Source organism: Stegostoma tigrinum, chromosome 21 (assembly GCF_030684315.1).
Source record: "Stegostoma tigrinum isolate sSteTig4 chromosome 21, sSteTig4.hap1, whole genome shotgun sequence".
NCBI classification, from domain to species: Eukaryota; Metazoa; Chordata; class Chondrichthyes; order Orectolobiformes; family Stegostomatidae; genus Stegostoma; species Stegostoma tigrinum.
Window position 1 is genome coordinate 30,945,082 of NC_081374.1, and position 23,856 is coordinate 30,968,937.

Here is a 23,856-nt window from a genome sequence, read left to right on the forward strand (position 1 = left end):
GTCCTCTGTGGTGATCTGGTCTCGCCGAGTCTAGAAAGGTTTGAATTCTGGTTCTGATGGCCCTTTGGATTGCACCCCCACCACCACCAGCCATTTCAGTTTCACCAGGACCAGATCTTTTGGCATCTAAAGTTGTTACCTGTGACGGGAAGTGTGTCCAGAAAACTTAAAACAATAATGGATCTTTCCAGTGGCAGTACCACTATCGGCATATCTGCCAGCAGGAGGTGGCTCAATGCATCCACATCTTCTACTTGGCCTTCCAGTCACAGTTCCAAGTTGTAATTATGTGTGTTTCGTATCAAAGCCCACTGCTGAATTTGGCCTGACATTATGGGCAGCTCTGTTTTGCTCTCTCTAGACCACACAGGGGCTTGTGGTGCATTATTATCACAAAACTTCATCCAAAACAGTATACATGTAACTTCCTGATTCCAAATATGACCGTCAAACCTTCCTATTCTATCTGGGCTTACTTAATCTCCACATTAGCCAAAGTCCAAGATGCATACACTACTGGCTGTTCCTTTCAATTGGGGCACATATGAGCTAATCCCACCCTGATGCTGTATAGGCCGCTATCGTGTGTCAGTGTCAGATCTTGCTTGAGATCACAGTGTGCCAACACGTTAGAGGATAATGTGGAGGTGCCGGTGTTGGACTGGGGTAGACAAAGTCTGACCCCCAGTAGATAGCAAGTAGTTTAAAAGGAAGCTGCGATGAGTGAAACAAGGTAAGCTGCTAGATTGGAAAACATATCGTTCCAATAGAGAAAACCAAACTGTGATTTTGTGTTGTGGGTGTGTTTCTGTCTGTTTGTGTTGCATACTGTAAGGGGAAAAGTGAATCAATTTATGGCTACATTTATCTCATGATACAATGCAGTACTTTATATAAGGTGATTGACAATTCAGAAACCATCAATAAAATCTCACTGTGCAGAACCGTGTATCTACACATGCATTTCAAATGATGTGCAAGTGAAGCAAGAGCAATGTGAGAAAAAAGAACTTTATCACACGGTGAAAGCATTGCTTCTCACAGTGTCAGGGACTCGGGTTCAATTCTAGCCTTGGGCCTGTGTTTGCTCATTCTCCCCATATCTGCGTGGATTTCCTCTGGGTCCTCTGGTTTCCTCCCGGAGTGTAAAGATGTGCAGGTTAGGTGGAACGAAAACAGTAAGAGTTCTGAGGAAGGGTCAATCTACCTGAAAAGTTAACTCTGATTTCTCTCCACGAATGCTGCCGGACCTGCTGCACTTTTCCAGCAATTTCTGTTTTTGTTTCTGATTTACAGCATCACAGTTGCTTCAGTTTTTATTTATGCAGTTTAGGTGGATTGGCCATGCTAAATTGCCCACAGTATCCAGGGATGTGGAGGCTAGGTGGATTAGCCATGGGATATACAGGGTTACAGGGATAGGATGGGGGCGAGTATCGGTGGGAAGCTTTTTGGAGGGTTTGGTGTGGACCAAATGGCCTGCTTCCACACTGTAGGGATTCTGTGAATCAAAGGTTATTCTGAAGGAATGTGTTTAATCAGAGAGCAGCTTGAGTGTGGAAATGCAGGTGAATAGTGGAGCTAGATAAAATAGATGAGAAGAGAAACCGTAGGGTATGTTGGTGGAGTTAGATGAAGAGGGTTGAGGGAAGCCTAGGTAGTGATGGAAGGCCAGTAGAATCAGAAGTTTCATTTTTGGTGCAGCAAATACTTTCTAATTCTTTGCAAACTTTCCAATTCCTTGAAACTCGCCAGAGAAATGAAGCCATCTCAGCAGCTGCCCTCGGCTATTCCACGACTGCACAAGCCCTCCTTCAGCTTTACAAAACATCTTCCAAAGGCAATTTACATCTCCTCTGTTTAGTGCCGTTTCTTTTTCTAGCAGGGGTTTAGAAAAGGTTCGAAAAGAGCGAAACTGGGGCAAAGTTAATATTCATTCATTTCAGAAATCAGTCATTTTTTTTAAAAAAAGCTACACTTCAAGCACTTTGCATTAAAGTCCAATTATAAACCACCTTTGGAGTCCCTTTTGTGAAGTATTGATTCACACCGGCAGGGGGCAATTCAAACGCTCCTCGCAGCACGCTGCGCCTTTTATTTGTAGTATTGTTGGGAAAACATCGAGAGAATCGAAAATAACGGCAGCTTGAAGGGATCCGACAGGTTCACTTTGCAGGAGACTGATCAATGCACAAAGTTGTGTTGTGATAGCTCCAGACATTACATCGCCCACCGACACTTCCAAAGAACTGAACGCCGGCAGAGTTTGCAGATAAGACCCATCAAGTGGGAAGATTTTGCAAAAAGGGCTGAATTTTAGTCTGGTTGAGGCGGCTGTACATCTGTCGACACTGCGTCGTTGTGCAGTTTAATTTTCGGTTTATAAGGAGAGGAGGGGGTGTGAAATGTCCGCCTCTCTCGCTGTTCCGTTTCTAGTGCAATTCTTTATTTTAGGATTGACAACGACTGACAACATCCAGGGGCACCATGACCTGACAACAGGTGCCAGCGGAGAGGGGCACAACTGGCAAGAGGTGGCAGAGCTCAGTACCCTCCAGCTGGGAAGGACAGCAATTCAGCGGGTGCCTGGGACTGACCACTGGCTTGGAGATCACCCGGAGGTCACAGCCAGCTCGGATCCGGACAACCCAAACGAAGTGAGCTTTCCAAAACAGGCCGAGCGAAGGGCAAGGCGGGGGGCAGAGCGGAAGGGCAGTGTTGCCCCAGAAGAGGCGACTGCCGTGTCTCGCCCTCAGGGCAGCTCGGTGGAATCTCCCCAGTTCGAACCAACCCCGTTCCAACTAACTTCCACGATCCCTTCGCTCAAAGATGAGCGGGTGCGGGTGTCGGGGGGAGAAGGGACGTCTGGAGTTCTCGGCGAGGAGGTGAACGGAGTGGAAACGACAGCGAGGAGACTTCAGTTGGAGAATACCCTGTACCCTGTCACCGACAACACTTACAGCGCGTATGCGGTCATGTTTCTATCCTTCATCCTCTTCGCGGTTGGGATCATTGGAAACCTGGCCGTGATGTGCATCGTCTGCCACAATTATTATATGAAGACCGCCTGGAATAATATTCTGGCCGGCATGGCGTGTTGGGACTTTTTTGTCATATTCTTCTGTCTGCCGGTGGTTATCTTTAACGAGATCACAAAGAAAAGGCTGCTCGGGGACATTGGCTGTAAAGTGGTGCCCTATCTGGAGGTAAGGCTTAGCTCAGATGGAGTGATATGACGCTTGCCCGGAGATCCCCTCTGCTTGGTATTTCTGACGTTACATATTTTGTATTTCTGTGGAAACTCTTTAGAGAAAATGCTTGCCCCTCACATCTCCTTTGAACTTGCCCCTTCTCACTTTAGATGCATGCCTCCTATTAGACGTTTCAAGTCTGATTGTGACTGTCACCTTATTTGTGCATCAAGTCATTTTATAAACTTCTATCCAGTCTCTCCCAGGTCTCCCACTCCTGAGAAAATAACCCAAGAAAACAAGTTAGGGTTACTTAAACATGCTCAATATCTACCAACCACCTGTTAGAAAATATAAACAGTTATGAAAATAAATATAGATGCATATATATTTGATCTTTAAATTCCACCATTCTGTTTTCTAAAAAAAAAGGTAAAATCCTTAATTCTAAGCTGAAAACTCACTCTAAGTTTTATAAAGTTACAGGTCATGAAGATGTCAAACAAAAACAAAAACAAAGGACTGGAGAAGCTCAGCAGATCTGGCAGACTCTGTGGTGTGAAAAACAGTTAAATTTTTCCACTCCAGTGACTGTTAGACAAGATTTCCACAGATGCTTCCAGACCTGCTGAGTTTCTCCAGCACCTTTTTTTGTTGCTCCAGGTTTCACTGTTTGGTTTACCTTTGTAAGTTAATTGATAAGGCTGATACAGAGCACCTGCATAAGATATTACTTTACATATTTCAATTGTCTTAATTTGTCACCTGCCATTGGTTATGAGACTGAAGAACAGGGTTATGAAACAAAAAAAAGCAGCTTGTAAGATTTTGTGTTAAATAGAAGTCAAATTTAAGTAAAACTCAATTTAGCTGATTAAAAAAAATTAGCAGTTTGAATAGGTTTTCCAAACTATGTACAGTTTTTACCTTAATAAAGAATAGCAAAATAAAGGAATTCCATTAGTAATTTGGTGATATAACTTGCTGCAGTCCAATTTATGTCAGTTAAGACTGCATCAATCTTAGTTGGCAGCGAGGTGTAAACTTGTGAATTAGTTTACTCTGATCTTTCCAAATTATCAAAATATTGTGCCACTAAATGTGAGTACTTGCTAGTGCACTATGTGCCACATTGAAAAACAGTAAAATTCATAACAGCAATTAAGTCCTTCAACATCAGCAATAAAGTTCAGAGCAACATGCATATGATGGAGATAAAAGTTATCTTTGTACGAGTGCTGAATGTATGACAATGGATACATGACAATCCTTTGTGAGCACAGTGATGACCCTTGTAAATTATGCACTTTAGATAGAACCACTTTCTTTGAGGATCAGCTGCAGGATGCTTTGGAGGAGCTACTCAGTACCAGTTCAAAGGATGCAGTATATTTTAGAACTTCATTTTGTTTTAGAGTTTGGGCATCCTGCTTTTTGGGCATCGTGGCTCTGAGGATGCTGAGACTGGTCTTAATTGCACCAGCAGTGTGTTCTTTGAATTGAACATGATGCCATGAGAACATTATATATTTTAGAGAGAGAGAGAGAGAGAGAGAGAGAGGAGCAACCTTTTTAGGGGTTAATTGAGAACAGTATAGAGAAACTACTGTATGTTTAGAGAGTTTTTTTTAAAAGGAAGAAAATGCCGCAAGTGAAAATTGTTAATTCTTAAAGTTAGAACTAAGCACTAACATTTAACTGTTTAAATCAAACAGAAGATGCTGGCAATATTCAAGAGTCAGGCAACATCTATGGACAGAGATGCTTCAAACAGTAACTCTGTTTCTCTCTTCACAAATATTTTCTGACCTGCTGAACATTTAAAGCAGTTTCTGATTTAATTTCCATTACATTTCCTACATGCAGTATTTTAGTTTTGCCCAAATCAATTGGTGAGAATGATTTTGTTTTTGCTCTTTTAATTAATTTCCCGGTTTAGTGTAATAATATTGCATAATAAGTACAGCTTAAAACACTGTGCAATTCCTACAACATTTAAGTGCATTGCTTAGGCAGACTGTATGATTATATTGCAGTAATTTGTAAAAGAAGAAATATTCACTACTTCAGACTTAAATACAAGATTAATAGTAGCTTCCATTATTTTTTTCTTTTCCAGAAAAATAACATATTACATTTTTAGGCAGGACATTCCAATATACTAAGTCTTGAATGATCATGTAATATGCTTCCTCTACCAATGTAGCTTTACTATACAGTAGATTTGTATAAATGTTTCTAGTAATGACATAGACATTGAAGCATCAAGGAACATTTAGAATTGTCTTTTCATTATTAATTTGTCAATGCCTCATTTTACAGTGAATGTTTCAATAAAAATTATGGAAATATTTTACATAAATTGTGATTAACATTTTAATTTATGCTTTTTATAATTGAACATGGAGTTTTGTAAACTTTTTCTGGCACAGAATGTCCGTTTTATGTAGCTCTCTAAGGTGTTCCAACACTAGGGCATTGTAAAAAGATATACTATTTATGTATGAATTTATTTTAATTTCTAGGTCTCTTCTCTTGGAGTCACTACCTTTAGCCTATGTGCATTAAGCATCGACAAGTTTCGTTCTGCAACAAGCACACAGTCACAAATTAGGCTGATAGAAAGTTGTCTGTCTATTGTGGCCAAGATGGCAGTCATTTGGATAGGATCCATGTTGCTGGCCCTCCCTGAAGTCCTTCTCTGGCAACTGAATCAAAAGACTTCCGTTGTCTCTGGGGTTATAACTGACTATTGCATCATCAAAACATCTTTGAATCTCCCTGAGCATATCTATGAACTTGCACTGACCTATGAGAATTCCAGGATGTGGTGGTACTTTGGTTGCTACTTTTGCTTGCCCGCCATTTTCACAGCGACTTGCCAGTTGGTGTTGAGACGAATAAGAAACACAGAGAGGAAATCTGACCTCAAGATTATTTCTCAGCATGCTCAGTATGAAAATCAAAAGAACAATACCTTGATTGGTCTGACTATCCTCTATGGCTTCTGCATTATCCCGGAAAATGTTTCCAACATGGTGGTGACCTACACCTCTCCTGAAATCTCCAAGGAGACTATTGATTTGCTCAACATTATTAATCAGTTCTTCCTGTTCTTCAAGTCCTCTGTAACTCCTGTGTTGCTTCTGTGCCTTTGTAAGCCTTTAGGCAGAGCCTTCATGGATTGCTGTTGCTGCTGCTGTGATGAATGTGTTCCAGAGACCTCAGAAATTGATGTTCACAACAGCAAGCTAAAGACAGAAATGGCAACTATTTTCTGTGATAATTCCAAGGAAACACCAACAATGATGACCCTGGGTACTCAGTGTTAGTTACAATCCTTCACATTCAGCCTGCATTGTGAAGGTTGAATGGTGAAGCATGGTCATTTTCAAAAACACAGTTAACTCTTTGACGTAGTGGTGTTCTTTTTACTGCCTGAAATGAGCTAGTAAAATAAGGTGAAGTCTAGTTAGCTCTGCTAAGTTTCTGATGTGTGACTTACTAATATTTCCTTTGAGTTTAAGCTTTATTTTAGACAGTTAAACCATAAAAAGCAAATTTTAAATGAAATACAGTCAAAAAGTATTTTAAAAAATAACTTGTTGCAGAAAATATTCGGAATTCGTCCATATAGTATAAAATTCCCCATAGTCAATCCCTAGACGATCAGTACCTAACATTCGAACTAAAACTTTTCATTTAAAGACTGGAAGATTGTTTTCCAGCTTTACTTGTGATGCATTGCTGTCATGTTGAGAATGACCATCAGTTGAATATACAGTTCCTATTATTATCAAGGTTAACAAGACTGCAGTGAATGAAGTAATCTTTAACATTCTCCTAATTCCAAGATCTGCACTTTTATAGTGTTTTGAACCCCTTACAGTGTCAGAAAGTTTTACTTCGACACACAATTCCAGATTTAATAAATAAATAGAATAATAGCTGTTTTTATATTCACAATCTTGTATGTTGTTGGGGAAACCAGCTGCTGTGCAATTTCACAACAGGGAAATAATTTGTTAGCTTTATAGTATTGGCCTAGTACAATGTCAAATAAAAATATGAACTGGTTTCCTTGGTTCTAACGTGTGTTTTGTTTTATTTTGTAATGGCTTTTATTTATTTTACATATATTTTATCAGTGCAAATTGCACTATTGGTAAGAGGCTGATTGAACTGCCAGTACAAAACTGGGAGATAACTGAGTATCTAGAACAGTTGGCAACCAGCCCTACATTGTAGTCTCAAATATTTGTACAAAGCCAAATTCTTAGGTTTTAGATGGCCTATTAAACTAACTCAACATTTAAGGCTGAAGTCAGCAATGATAGAATAAAATGTCACGTGATAAGCAATGAAATTAATTTTTATTGACCAATGACAGAATATTTCCTATCAACATTCACCAATTCAGTATTCTTTTGATACCAGAGTTTGTCCTAGTTAATGGCTAAGCATATAAACCAATAAGTTCCAATTTACGCTAAATCACTGGCCTCAGCTATAATGCTCAGAGAAGTGCTACAATTGTTATTCATGCTCCAGGATTAAAATAAGGAAAATCAGCTGGAAGTCTCCTTTTTTTGATAAATCAACCTAATCAGAAGTATTATGATATACTTTTGGAGGCATGGGGACTGGAACTCAGGCCTCTTCCTAGCTCAGAGATAGGAATGCTCCCACTGTGTCACAAGAACCCCAGCTGGAAGTCTTTTTATTGCTAATCAAAAAACTCCTTGTCAGGTTAAGTACATGAACAGGCTCTGCTTTAAATGGCCAGAAAGGATCATCGTCTTTTGTGACTATAGGTAAGGTCAGAATCAAGTCCATGTATAGATAGAATTGGCTTTGTTGTGCTTCTCCTCCACCCCTGTAATGTAACAGCTTATTGAAGAAAAATAATTGCTGAGATACAGTGGTGAAGAAAACAAGGGATGACCCATACAAATTATGTAGCCTTGAAACATTTCCAGAAATGGTACAAAATGCTTTAATCAGAGTTTAGTGATAGAACTAAATCAAGGATTTGAATCATTTTGTCACCATGCTCCATTCTGGCAGTGTTGAATGACAAGCTTGAACAAACTTCAATATTGCTGCTCCAATTCAGGACTGGTAAGCGTGCGTTTCTATGGTCACATGGTAACAGCTATTGAAAAAGCCTGAATAACAAGCAAGGAGAAGTCATGGGTAACTAATTTACAAAATGGGTCTGCACTGTTCTGCACAGTTGAGCCTTAGATCAGATGTACGCTGACAGATCAGTTGCTAGTAAAGGTCTGGTACTGGTAAATGTCATGGTGTCTTACTGACAGGTCTGCTGTTTGGATCTGCCAATCATTTGCTGCATGTAATGATTTACTTGAGGAATGGTAATAAGCATTTTTCACCAAAACAAGCCAAAGATAATAAGGAGACACAGTTATGAATAGGATAGTCAGCCCCACAAATGAAAATTATATTAATTGCTATTGGTTACTGGCTTTTTTTTAATAACTGCAAATAAAATCATGATATATATATCTATAATCAACAAAGCAACAAATTTCTGAACTTGAGAAAAACCTCATCACATCCTCAATTGTGTACATATAAAATTAGCAATTATTTAGCTTTAGTGTGAAATCACCTAACACATCAGAGTAGTGACATGTTGCACCATGTAATACAAAATACTATTTCACCTTGTCCTTTACCAGATTGTTACTAGCAACTGATCTGTCAGCATACACCTGATCTAAGGCTCAACTGTACATCTTGCATACTGCATCACATTCACCATCTCATTGGATCATCTGATGCAGTACCAGTGCAGGGACAAGGTGCTGTCAATGTAATGAGAAAAAAGTAGAAATCATATTAATCTACAGTGCATTTCCACGCCACCTAGTGTCGGAGTAGGTGTTAATATGGAGAGAGGTCAATGCAGTCCATCATTTACTCTTTGTTCTGTTCCTTATGGTGTGGGAAATTTAAGCGTGTGGAAGAAAATAAACAAAGAAATAAGCAAACCATAAAAGAAACAGGAAAATTAATACACTGCTTTGTAAATCCATGAAAACCAAAGTGAACAATATATACAATGTAACATATTTTGTGTAGATTTATTATAAGACTGTAATGTTAAATATTTTTATTTTGACTGAGCAGGGAACTGTTTTTTTCACCTCTTCAGGGAATCAGTAACATCAAATTGATAATCTTCATCACTAAAACAATGAGTAGTTAAGAAAATATTTTACATTGTTACGCACACTATCTAAGTGAAAACTGAGATTCAGCATTCTAAATTATTGGGATATTTTATTCAACTGATTAGCACCTGCATCTTGGATGCAGGATGTGGCAGGCTTTCCCAGAGGAATGGGTTGTAACAGAAAATATCCGAGGTTTTAAAAGAGAAAACGATGGGTATTTGAAGACAGCAAAAATTTCATGTTGGGGACTAGAAAGTTTTGTTTGGTCTAACAAAGAGCCAGCACAGACATAATGGGCTAAATATGATGGAAAGGCACTATGATTCTACAGTTTACCCCGTTAACTGTTCTTGGACCAATATGTTCTACTGTGACACATCTAGATTTTATTCTCCCATGTATTGCTTAATTTAAGGAAATTAAATAGAAACACTTAATAATTCCACACAGGATTTCATATGCTTTTCCATCTGAAACCATGGGTGCACCAGAGATAATGCTTATAGCATTTCTCAAGTGATCAGGGCAGCACAGTGGCTCAGTGGTTAGCACTGCTGCCTCACAGTGCCAGGGACCCAGGTTCAATTCGACCCTCAGGAGACAGTCTGTGTGGAGTTTGAACACTCCCCCCATGTCGGTGTGGGTTTCCTCCAGGTGCTCCGATTTCCTCCCACAGTCCAAAGATGTGCAGGTTAGGTGGACTGGCCACGCAAAATTGCCCATAGTGTTCAGGGGTGTGTAGATTACATGGGTTATGGGGGATGGGTCTGGGTGGGATGCTGTGAGGCTCGGTGTGGACTTGTTGGGCTGAAGGGCCTGTTTCCACAATGTAGGGATTCTATGATCTATGATTTAAATGTCAGCCAACTAGTCATGTAAAATGCAAGGCTATTAATTCAGATCAAGCAATTATCATGCTCTAACATGATAAATCTTTAAATCAGATCTTTATAACCATAAATGGCTATGCCAGTGGATTAATAGCAGATTACTTGCTCGATTTATAAGGTGGGATTTAATGAAGAACTCCTGGTTCAGGGGTAGGGACACTATCGCAGCACCAAAGCAGCCCCATGTTTTTCAGGGTAGATATTTTTAATAACCTGTTCGGTAGTGTTAATATACACCTCTGGAGCAGATGGGACTTGAACTCAAGCCTCTTGGCTTCAGAGGTAGGGATGTTATTGCTGTGCCACAGGAGCCCCATGTTCTTCAGCCCAACATTCTTCAACTGCTTTGTTGATGACCTTCCCTTCAACATAATGCCAGAAGTGAGGATGATCATTGGTAACTGTACAATTTTTAGTATGATTTGCAATTGCTCAGATAGTGAATCAGTTCATTTGCAGCAAAGATTAAACAGCTTTCAAGCTTGAGCTGATTAGTGACAGGTAGCATTTGTGCCACACAAGTGAAAGCAATGACCATTTCCAACAAGACAGAATCCAACCATATCCCCTTGATATTAAATGGCATTACCCATCACCAAATGCCACACAAGCAACAATTAGAGGTTACCATTGACCAGAAGCTATACCAAAGTGCCCAACATGCTTGTGCTGATCATTTGAATAAAATATCATAATAATTAAGGGTGCTGAAACTCAGCTTTCATTTAGATAGTGTGCTCAACAACGTACAACATTCTGCTGAATTTTACAGGGCTGTACTTGGACAAAAACGACATCCAGCCAAAGAACAACACATTAGGACAGGTGAACAAAAGCTTGTCTGATGACATGTCATGGCACACTTTAAAAGGAGAAAAAGAGGTGTACAGTGGAAGAACACAGCAGGCCAAGCAGCATCCTAGGAGCAGGAAAGCTGACGTTTCGGGCCTAGACCCTTCATCACTTTTCTGATGAAGGGTCTAGGCCCGAAACGTCAGCGTTCCTGCTCGGCTTGCTGTGTTCGTCCAGCTCCACACCTCATTATCTCGGATTCTCCAGCATCTGCAGTTCCTATTATCTCTGTACAGTTGAAGAGGTTAGGGCGTAGACTAGCAGCGGATAAGGGTAACTGCATGCAGATGACTTTGCTCTAACACAATAAATCTTTAAAGTTTCCCTCCAAAGCACACTCAGGCTTCACTTGGAAATGTGTATTGGTTTCCTCATGCTGAGTGAAAAACATGGAAATCTCTCCCAACAGCATTGTAGCAGTATCTATACTCAGAGATGGCAACAATTCAAGAAAACAACTCCCACCCCGTTTGCAAGGGACAGCAATAATTGCTGGTCTTGACAATAATGACCACAATGAATACAATTAAAAACCGTAGGTGAGTGTAGGGCACTAGAATGAAAACAGATGAGATCAAGTGCCTTGTCTCTAATTGTGAAGCATGTTCCATGGCAACCCACTTGCACAGTTGCAATATTGAAGCAGTCAATTTAATGACCGGAGTGACATCTATGTTAAACAGATACTCTGCCAAAGAACTAAACTGCTTCAATACTGAATAACTCCAGCTGAGTGGGTGAGCTAATCCTACCCAGTCGTTTCAATTTTGCATAGTACAAATATTAAATTTTCACTGAAGTATTATCAAGCCTCCAGTGGACTTTTGCAAACACTAAAACTTTTTTTTAAAATTAAAAACGAATAAATCTTTTGAGTAGAAAACAGACAGCATTGCAAAAACAAAAAAAAATCAAAAACTGAAGACTTAGACTACTGTTGTTATAACAACTAGCATCCGGTGTCTGTAGAAGATGATGAAATAGTAATGTGTACAATTTCTCCAGTCAGTGATAATGTAACACCTAAGTCCTGCAAGTTGGAAAAAGTGTGACATTTTGTCAAATTCAGTACAGTATACTTTGTGGACTATATGCTGAAAATATCTATTGTGCATTATTTGCAGAATGAGCTACTGGTGGGCAGTACACATAGATTATGATTGTTTCAACCACTGTGTAAAATGTTCAAAGCATAACTGAAAGAGTTCAGAACACACTCGATGACCTCAACCAAGTCTATGTCATTAAAAATAATATAACGGGATATTTAGTCACTGATATGAACAAAAGCTTTTCTATTGGTAATCAAGCATTATTTTATAACAGTCTTTGCAGACAATTTTTTATAGTAACACAATACTGATATCTTAAATCATGTTTACAGCCCCCAACAGTTCATTCAGGCTGCACAACTTATATTGCACAAAAACGTCTGAAGTATTCTACAGTCTCAAACTTCAGCATTTCATGACAGGAGCTTGAAACTAAGCAATCTTTAATATAATGATTAATATTTTAAAATTTAGCAGATTTTTGTTAGGGTGATCAATGAGTTTGCAGAATAGAATAGGACTGTCATGCATTTGTTTTGTGAAAACTATTACATAACACTTAAGTTAAAAATAGTAAACAAGACTGGCCTTTTAACTAGTAAAAGAAACTGATTGTATAACATTGAGTTGTTCATTAATGCATTGCAGGATAAAGCTGAAACATTCATCCACCACATCAAATTGAGTATTACCTTGCTATAACATATAACTTAGCCATTTTTTAAAGACAACATTTTGGCAATAGTCTTCAACACAAAGGCATGTTCATAAGATCCAGAAAAAAGTTACCCTGTTTATGAATAAAGTACATTATATGCCCAACTATCCCAGAAGGACACTTACTGACATTCTTTTTCAGTAAATGAATGTTCTGAATTCAACATGTAAATGTGACAAGACTGTATTAGGAGAGTATCAGTCTTGGCCAAGGATCCAACTCAAGGAAATAGAAAGTGGCCTGCTGCCCTTATATTTTTTTTTCTAGTGTTGGACAATGTTTGTCTTGTTCAAAGTTCAGCTGAGTGGGACTAAGAAAGTCCAGCTATCAATTCTGAGCACTACAAATTGTTCAGCAGCCAAGAATATAGCCAAGGAGTCCAGTTTAATTTGCTGAAGTATGCAAACATTTCTGAAAAGGATTTGTACAGTTTGCAGTAAACAGAATAAACACAGGAACTATGCTTTTTCATCACACTTTGCCTCTTTTTAGATCTTGAGGAAGTTGAAATATGAAAGACATCACCAAAGAGAAATATTTAACTTCTGGGTATAAAGAAGCCACACATGAGACAATAAATATTTATAATTTTGAAATGCTATTTAAAATATGGCAAGGGGATTCATCATCTTGCAGTCTGTTACCAGGAGCAACAAAACCAAGAACAGAAGCCTCATGCATTTCAGATCTTAATGTATCCTTTCATGTCTCCAAGTGAGATGTGATCTGTATGAACATTTATCACATCAGCATTACATCAAACAAATTTTCAGCCTCTGTGTTGCAAGCAATAAGAAATAAAATCAGTCATGTATTGACCCACATTAAAACTTTGGTAAAAATTTTAAAACTTTACATAATTTCAGCCAGTTTCCTCCAAGTACCAACTCAGTGGATTATGTTTCCTTAGATGTCAGCAGTGTTCTGTTCCAAAACATAACTGTATTTAAACAGAATTCAAGCCTACTCTTTTCAGAGCTTTACTCATAAAATACACACCCCACTAATTACTTATTCCCCTCAACCAATAAATTCATCACTTGCTCCCTCATTCAACGAGGTCTCAGGCATTCCTTCTGACTATGTAAGATGATAATTGATTCCCCATTTTACTTTCCGTATGAATCAACCTTTATTAATGAAAGCACAAAACGTACAAAATGACAATTATATTCCCATTTTTTTATTTGCAGATTGAAGTTCAATGCAGCCGGCAGTTTCTTAGAACTTGCTGCTATCTTTGTAAGAAAATTAAATAGTTGGCTGCTGCCTACTCATTCCAATTCTCCACTGGCTGTTTCAAACTGCAATATTGATCATCCGTCTTTTATTTTTCACGAATTTCATAGAGTGTACATTATCACAGTGACTTATTATTGGTGTAATACCTGATGGAGATTGCTGCTGAGTCCCTTTTAAAACGTTTTTCCAATATTTTTGCTAAGAAAAATACCATTTCTGCTGCCTCACCAAGAGCAATTGTCTCTGCTGCTTGGTTACTTTTTTGCCACTCTTCTTATCTTTTAACCTGATCTCCCTGCAGAAATGTAGCATTAATATCAATGGATCTATACTCCTGAACATTTGCTGCTCACAAAGGCAAAATAGCTTTTCCTGCCATTGGTGAATCTGCCCTACACCTTAGTCCCCTTGTTTACCCATACTTTGGGCCTAGTTGTCCTATATGTGGCATCTCTGTGTACACAACAAATCCTGGTCAGCTTTGCAGTTTTTGTTATTTAGTATCTTTTATTAACTTGTCTTCTAATTTGTTCATGGTCACTAAGATTTCCTAAGTACACAGGCTTCTGTTCCTTTTCACATTTCTGGCTTGTACTATACTTCTTATCCTCACTAAATTATCTCTATATCGTGCCTTCTACTGTTTGACCTTCCCATCCTCTTCATAGGACTTCTTTCAAAGGTCCATGATCCCATTCCAGTGGCACGTTCACTTCCAGACCGACTATTTGAGCCCACACTACCATTTTCGTGCCCTCCACCTTGTTACTTCATGTTCCCAATCCATGGGCCTATCTTACTGCCACTCATTCAGTGTTAATGTTTTCCATTGGTATACCCTGCTTTACTTGCAATAATCACATTTCTCTATTGACTAGCCCCTTCTGGAAAAAATTAGACTTTGGTACCCGCTTTTGGGGCACAAATGGCCTCATATTGACCATCAGAACTGATAGATCGTTATGAAATAAATTGTTGATTATAGTAATTTGATCCCCGTAGCTGTGCATCTTTTGCGTATGAAATGTAACAGGCTCCTCATTATTTTCTATCACTTCTTCAGCATCTGCAAATTTGTAAGCTAAGCCAAGCAACCTTGAAGGACACACTCAAACAGTCTGATATCAATGATGTACAATTATTATTTTTCCATCTTCAGGAATAGACTATATCAGGCCTCTCTACTCTTTAAAGACCCTCTCTCCTATAATGAAACCATAATATTTCTCAAGATTGAAACTGACTTTCAAAGGCCTTGCTTTGTATCACAAGGCTCATCGACTGCTCTGTGAGACTTCTGCTTTGATAAAACTCTTCCTGCCTAACAAGAGTGCCTTCAAATGGCCTGTAAATGTAGAATTAATTGTAGAACCTTCCCAAGCTAATCCTATTGCTGATAGAATTTTAGAATTTCTATCAAAAATTAAAATGACATGGACTATGTGCTTCCACAATCTGCAATAAATTCCTAGAATGTGCAGCCCCCACAACTGAGTAATAATTTACAGACTTACCTGCCCAAGTTTATGAATCATTTTGTCTATTATGACATGGTTCCTTTCACATACCATATTACTAAAAGGGTTTTCTTTTGGACCTTCGTAAGTATTGTATTTATATTTGCGCACGCATCTCTGAATTCATCATTAGCAAACTCTACGCTCCCTCTTTTCATCAATTTTCAGTAAGGATTTTGCCAGTGGTCTAAGTCCAATCTTTATTCACTTTTCCAATACCTTATCCATAATTACTTTCTTATATTTGCTATGTTTTATTGTTGACTGACAAAATCTGGTGCCAAATCTACAAAATATGAAATTAAAATGTTGCTTTTTTTTTAGTACCATTAATTCTGTGCCCTCTACCCTCAAAGTATTTTGCTAAGAGCAGACTTATTACAGGCCATAATGGTGTCCTTTGATTTTTTTTTAAAATCCCACGCCTATCACATCTCTTCCAGGGAGTTATCATATACTCCATGCCTTATTCCTGCATCCTTTGCTAAAGTTTAAATCTTTCAGAAAATGGATGAGAAAATTGGTTACATAATTTGAAAACAATTGATGTTTTGTCTTCTAAATTTCTACTCCTTAAAATCAATAATAACTTCAATAAAGAAATTTAGAAAGTATGTTCCAATAAAGGCATACAATTGTGTCCTGATTGTGAAAACTGCAAATCCACTGATTTTCAAACATTATAGCATTATAGTTTTCCACATTCAGTTTCATCCATGCTTTCTTCATTGATGGTCTACTTTATAGTAATGGTACTTCACCAGACACTAAATTCATGAGAATAAAATGTTTGATTGTTGCTATTTTACTAGAAATAACCATTCTTTTTGAAGATTTTGTATGGCTTAGAAAGGGTGGATGCTGGGAGGTTGTTTCCGTTAGGCGGGGAGACTAGGACCCGTGGGCACAGCCTTAAAATTAGAGGGGGTAAATTTAAAACGGAAATGAGACAACATTTCTTCCGCCAGAGAGTGGTGGGCCTGTGGAATTCATTGCCACGGAATGCAGTGGAGGCCGGGACGTTAGATGCCTTCAAGGCAGAGATCGACAAATTCTTGATCTCACAAGGAATCAAGGGCTACGGGGAGAGTGCAGGGAAGTGGAGTTGAAATGCCCATCAGACATGATTTAAATGGCAGAGCAGACTTGGTGGGCTGAATGGCCTTACTTCCACTCCTATGTCTTATGTTAGTACATTATAATCGCCAAATCTGAAAGTGCTGGTATTCTTGAAGTATTTTAATTTGCCCCAATCCTTTTAACTCGGAATCTGGGTGGCATTTCAGCAAGTCTACTCTATAGGCTGTAGATGCACATCCGTTTTCCGTCACTGGACAATTGAAAAATATATTTATCACTGGATTGAAACTTCTTGAGGCCAATACAATGTCCTCACTTTGAACTATATCTCTATTTCCTTCCTCCAAACATACTGTTTCATGTTTGGTTTCAAATATTTCATTTTTTTTAAATAGTTCATGGGGTAGAAATATTTTGAATCACACCTGAAACATTGAATGATTATACCCTGAGCATTTCTGGGCTTCATTCACTTATAGTAAATCCTAAATTCTCTTTGCTTCACAAAGCAATCAATAGCATTTTGCCCCATTTCAACGGCTGCCATTCCCCTTTCATACTGTCACCAGCAACCTGTATCTAGAAGATCTTGCCAAATTGTTTACATTTTGTTCTCCATTTTTTTGCCATTTGTTCCCTTTGTCTGAATGTTACCATGAGAATGTACATATGTATGCATATCAACAGTGGTCATATTACAAACAAATGAGATAGTTCACTATAGAACTGTTAGCATCGAGCAAGGTTAAAGATTACAAGTCTCTTGGACAGAAACTATCTACCATTGATAACCAGGGATTCAAAGTAAGGAAGCATTACCTTTTTTCAGTGCAAGAGGTCCAAAACGTAAGTTGGAAAGACTCACACCTCATTTCAAGTCTACTCCAAAACTAAAGTACATTGTCACAAGTTGAGAAAGGAGGAAAAACGAATTGGAAGTGGATGTGTAACATCAGATTTAAAAACTGGGTTACTAATTTTCATTTAAACACCAGGTAAAAGATCAAATAACTGATTTTTTTTTTGTTTCTCACTAGTTATTGTGACCATTTAACTAAGTGACCTTACTGAGGTGTATAAAATCATGACCGCTATAGATACAATGAATGTATATAGTCTTTTTCCCAGAGATAGGGAATTGAAAACTGGAGGGCATAGGTTTATGGTGAGAGGGGTAACCTTTAAAGAAAGACCTGAGCAGCAACTTCTTCACACAGAGAGGGGTGCAAATATGGAATGGGCTGTTAGACAAAATGTTTGAGGCAGGTACAATAGCAACATTTTAAAAACATTTGGGTAGGTACATGACGGGAAGGGTTACGATGGATATGGACCAAATGTGGACATTTGGAATTAGCTGAGTGGGCACCATGGTCAGTGTGGGCGAAAGGGCCTGCTTACATGCTGTATTACTGTAAGTAAGCTGGTCCTGCCTGTTATTGAGGCATATTGTGTGTTCTGGGTCTAATTTCCCAAGCATTCCAGTAAAGGGGCTGTTTTTAGTTAGTTCATTCATTGGATGTGGTTGTCACTGGCTAGAGCAACATTTATTGCTGCAATTACCCTAATTTCCCTGAAGACAACAATGGTGATCTAATTCTCAAAATACTTCAGATAAAATGTGGATACATCCACAGTGCTGTGTGGGATAGAGTTCCAGGATTTTGATCCTTGGATGAAGAAAAATAGTAACATGTCTTCAAGTTCAGAGGGTGTATGGCAGGAAGAACTTGCATGTAGTGGTGTTCCCACATATCTGCTGCCCTTGCACTTCCAGGTGGTAAAGATTGTGGGTTTGAAAGATACTACCCTTGGTGAGGTGTTGTACTGTATCTTGTAGATATTATGAACTGACCCACTGTCAGTGACACACAGAGTGAATATTGAAGTGAATGCAGGTGTGGTAACAAAGCAGGCTGCTTTGTTCCGAATCATGTTGAGCCTCTTGAATTTCTCTGGAATTGCACTCATCCAGGGAAGTGGAGAGAATTTCATTACCCTCCTTACCCATGCCTTGTAGATGGATTGTGGGGACTCAGGTGGTGAATCATCATTGGAGAATTCCCAGACTTGCTCTTATAGTGCTCCTCGTACTCACACAGCTGGTCAGTTCAGCTTCTTGTCGAAGGCAACCCTGGGAATGGTAATAGTGGGGATTTCAATAGCACCAATGCCACTGAATGTCAAGGGACGATGGTTGAATTTTCTCTAGTTGGAGATGATAACTGCCTGACACTTAAATGGCAAAATTACATTAGCACCACAGGTTTGCCTAAGCCTAGACTTTGTCCAGGTATTGCTGTGTTTGGACAATGGCTGTTTTAGTATCTGACGAATCACAAATAGTGCTGAACAATGTACAATCAACAGCAAACATCCCCATTTCTGACCGTATGATAGAAGGAAGGTCAGTGATTCAGCAACTGAAGACAATTGAGCAAATGATACAATCCTGACAAATTGCTGCAATGATGTCCTATGGCTTATTTACATTCTTTAACCCATTGGGCGATTAAGTGAGTTTGCTCTAGCACTGAAAATTGCAGAATGACTAAAATATAACTTTCATTGATGTCATTATCTACATACTTTGAAAACTGCAAAGAGTCAATGCATTGAAGTAAAAACCAGCTATGATAGAACAAAGTCAGAAAATGGACTGAATATTCTACGTCTATCTTCTTGGTATCCTATTTTTTTTGGGCTTGTGTTTGTGATGTCTTGATGTGACTTAGCCATGTTAGTTCCAATCAAGGTAGGCAGCATGTATGTATCTGCTTGTTTGTAGATACATGATATAGAATCTCTACAGTGTGGAAACAGGGCCTTCGGCCCAACAAGTCCACACTGAACCTCACAGCATGCCACCTAGACCCATCCCCCATAACCCACCTAAATCTACACCTCCCTGAACACTATGGGCAATTTAGCATGGCCAATCCACCTACCCTGAACATCTTTGGACTGTGGGAGAAAACCGGAGCACCGGAAAGAAACCCATGCAGACACAGGCAGAATGTGCAAATTCCACATGGACAGTTGCCCGAGGCTGGAATCGAACCTGGGTCCCTGATGCTGTGAGGCAGCAGTGCTAACCACTGTGCCACCATGCCACCCTACCGTTTATACTATGTGGTCAAGCAGTTCCTATGCTGTTTCCTTCTTCTGCATGCTTCAGGCTGCCATTGTGTTCTGCAGGAGACCGAACAATGTTGTGTAGATACTAAACGGTGCAGCTAGTTTGCTCTTCTTAAAAGATTAGCCATCACTCTTAATGGAAGGTACACTGAATCATACTGTTGAAATTTAAATAATGAACAGAGGGAGGGTTCAAGTATAATGGATGTGGTTTCTCACTTCCTGGATCACCCTCAGCCAGCTGTGTGACATAGTTGTTGGTGTGGCCATGGGCCATTTGTTTCCCATGCAACCCTGAAGTAGTGGTGGTGAGTATGAGATTAGACAACGTGGCTCTGCCTGTGGAAATCTCAAGGTGTACCTTCAAAGAAGTAAGAGAAAATGGCCAGGGAGGTTAATTCCTGGCATTTGGATCTGAGCATCTTGCAGCAGTGCCACTGGCAATCAGATCATTTCACATGGATGATCAAGATCAGTGAATGCATTTTGACATGACATTTCCTATTCACCAAACCCCAATGCTGCTCTCTCATACTGCTCAATGTATCACACTCCCAACATTGATCCTTGGTACTCAACGCTTACAGCCAACATCCAGGTAGTCTGCTTCACTCACCTTGAAACATCACCAGTTTTGTACCTGCTACTTTCTGCCTCCACATACTACTGGCCATTCAGCTATGATAGCACATTCCCCAAATACAGTGCATGATCACAGGCATTCTTCCCTCTCTCTTGCCAGACAAAGAGGTACACAACAGGAGGGAGCAGAGCGAGACAGATCCTGCAGTGGACGAGATGCCTGCATTCTCTGATCTTTACAGAGAAAATGATTGTCTGCAACATGGCTGTCAGTGACAATTCCCTGTGCTATCCAGAATTACTTTCCTAACCTTCTCAACTCCCTGATCAACTTCATCTGGCTGTAGGACATAGTTGTTGAGGGTATGGTCACGGGCCAAATATTTCGCATCCAACTTTGACTTCTTCCACCATGTACTCCCACAATCTGTTTTTAGATAACGAAATATTGCTGCCTACCCAATCACAACAGTTCAAAGAAATAAATAAAGTCATGGCACAGCATTAAGGAATGGGTCCTGGCAGTAGATTTCATACTAACAACACCACTGCAGACTTAGAGGCCAAAAAGTAAAGGTGGGATTAGAATGTGGTGAGTCATCTTTGCACAAATGAGCTGCAGCCAAGCCAGAGGGGAACAATTACAAGATACCAGCTCATCTAACTCATCTAAGGCTGAAATCATAGATAAGATCTGCTGCAGAGGACTAAAATGAGGAATTTGATGGGAATGGCATCAAGGGGGGAGTGGCACTCCAAATGCCCAGTATGATGGCTAGCATACTCGTTAGCCTTCTGTCACTGTCCAGAAGCATGGAGAAGATGAGGGCTCCTCTTGAGATTTTCTCAAAAGTGTAGGTTTTTTTTTGGTGGCTGCTTGTTGGCTTTAAGACATTCCTTTTCCATTCTTAGTAACTCCTTACTTAGGTGTCCTATCATATGATAATATCACCTTTGTATTTGGGCTTGTAGAAGGGCAATTTGGACTCTTACAATGGTAGAATTAGAAGAACTCATCAAGATCTTCAACAATCAGATGTCTCCAATACAGTCACAACCAATATGGAAAGCATCAATTTCCTAGACACTGTAGTGTTTGATTTGACACAGACATGATTTATCAAATGAGATAACAAGATGTAGAGCTGAATGAACACAGCATTAGAGGAGCAGGAAGGCTGATGTTCTGGGCCTAGACCCTTCTTCAGAAATGTCTAGGCCCGAAACATCAGCCTTCCTGCTCCTCTGATGCTGCTGGGTCTGCTGTGTTTATCCAGCTCGACACACCTTGGGTGTTATCTCCGATTCTTCAGCATCTGCAGTTCCTACTATCTCTGATTTATCAAATGCTTTGTTTTAAGAAAATGATAACTGATAGATACTTTGGTACACAAAAGCCATCAAGCCAAGTGGGCTTTCTGCAGATTGATAAGGTCGCAGCTAGACAGTTGCACATCGCTCTTTAATGCAGTTTCTGCATCTTAAGTAACTCACAATAAGCGAGTTGCTTTGAGATATGAAACACAAATGTTATATTAAGTACCCATTTGCAAAAACATCCACCTCAATTTATCTAGAAATAGTAGCTCCTGAACTCCTGGAGCCTTAAGCCAGAAACTTCATAATCATTTGCAAGGAATTCACTTACTCAGTTTTCTAGGTCCCCAATTAGCTAAGTATTCCTTTGTTGAAAGATCTAAAATTGTTCTTCCCCTTTTGCAGATGATACTTACTCTTAGCAGTCACTTGATCTTTTATGCAGACCCTCTTTGCTGCTCCTCCCTGAAACAGCAACATGAACACCAATACCAGACACAAGACTCTGTTTAAGTGAAAGAAACGGGAACAGAGTTTGGTGTACAAATGGCCCTGTGTGGATAAGGGGCATAGTTGATGCAAGGTCAGGTCCAGTATAAAGTTCAGGTAGGTGCAACTGTCCTGAACAAACAAGTGGACCATATGAATGCTGCAAATTCGCAAACAGGGCAGATGCAAAATGTTCCTGGCTACTCAAAAGCCTTTTTGACTGTTCTGGAACCTGTGGATTCTCCCTCTCGATCAAGTGTTGAAGATACCTTGGAATCTGAGATGGACACAGTGGATGTTGCCACTTTGATGCCTGAAGAGGAGAACAGATTTCCTTTGAGACATTCTGTGCGCAAGAGGCAAGCCACTGCATGTTACATGCTGCCCATATGTGAGGCAAAGTTAGAGGAACCTGAACCAGTGCTAAAATGCCCCAGGAGGAGCTACAAAAAAGAACCAGCCTACAACCTTGGACTCAGAGGAGGAGGGATAAAATGATTGTAACAAGGTCAGCCAAGTGGATTTCACAGAACATGAGTTCCCTGATTGGGGCTTCTAATCTAGTCCAATCAGGGAGGCCTGGCTGACAGATAAGGAGTTCTGCTCACTCTGAACGCTGGCTTGAGGAAGCTGGGTTCGTGTCAAGGGCTCTCCATGTGTAGACAAAGGGTGACTTGGTGACAAGATACTGGCCTCTGTGGTGTTATTTCACTCCCGAGCTCAGTCGACTACAAGTCCATTTTACAGGCCCCACTCCCACTTTGCAGGCCTTCTATTCTTGTGCAGCACCTCTACTCCTCATTTGTAGGCCATCTTTGCAACCCACCACATGCTTTATCAGCCCCTCTCCCACTCCTTTGCAGCATCACTTCTTACTTTGCAATTTCATATTCCCCCAATTTCACTCCTCCTTGCCTAGCACCTCATTCTTGGGGTCCCAGGCCCTGGTCTCGACAACTTAGTGGTGACCCATTAGCAGTGAATGAGAGAGACAATGAGCCTAAGATTGCAGAACCAACTCCTCTGACATTCTAATAGTTCAACTTGAGGGGGCCACTTTTCCCCAATTGGATGCTCCAGTGATTGAAATATCCCAAGAGTCTTAGTGGCTTTTGGGGGTAAATTTGCTGCTCCCATGTAGTTTTTGCATTATCCACTATTATCCCCATCAGGATTCAACATCATCTGACAAATTCAGGAACACAGCACAATACCATGAGAAATATCCCAGAGTACTTTCAGTCAGTGAAACAGGAGAATGTTCTCAAAAAGTTATTTTACCTGTATTCAGCTTCTTGACCCTTTATGGAAGGGTTAGGCAGGGCACACCCTTCAGTTTCAAGCTTGTTGGTTGAAACAGTGACATTATGACAACTAATTTAAACATTCCCATAATTACCAAACAAAAACATATAAAACAGAAGTTAAGGGCCCTTGTGAGGTCAATTTATTTCAATGTGAAGGTTTCAAGCATTTTTTTAAAGAAACAACTTAACCCAATGCAAATGGAACAATTGTGTTTGAAAAATGTAAGTTATTCTAAGAATCTGTAATTTTTCACTCAAACTGCTCATAAATGACATGA

General features: G+C 39.6%; 1 protein-coding gene across 1 annotated transcript; it reads left to right on the plus strand.

Moving 5' to 3' along the window:
- The first annotated feature begins 2,028 nt into the window (after positions 1-2,028).
- LOC125462773 (G-protein coupled receptor 37-like 1) lies at positions 2,029-7,276 on the plus strand. Its single transcript, XM_048553125.2, has 2 exons — positions 2,029-3,206; positions 5,717-7,276. The coding sequence occupies exons 1-2, from the start codon at positions 2,406-2,408 to the stop codon at positions 6,521-6,523; spliced, it is 1,608 nt and encodes a 535-aa protein (XP_048409082.2). The 5' UTR covers positions 2,029-2,405; the 3' UTR covers positions 6,524-7,276.
- Positions 7,277-23,856: the final 16,580 nt, after the last annotated feature.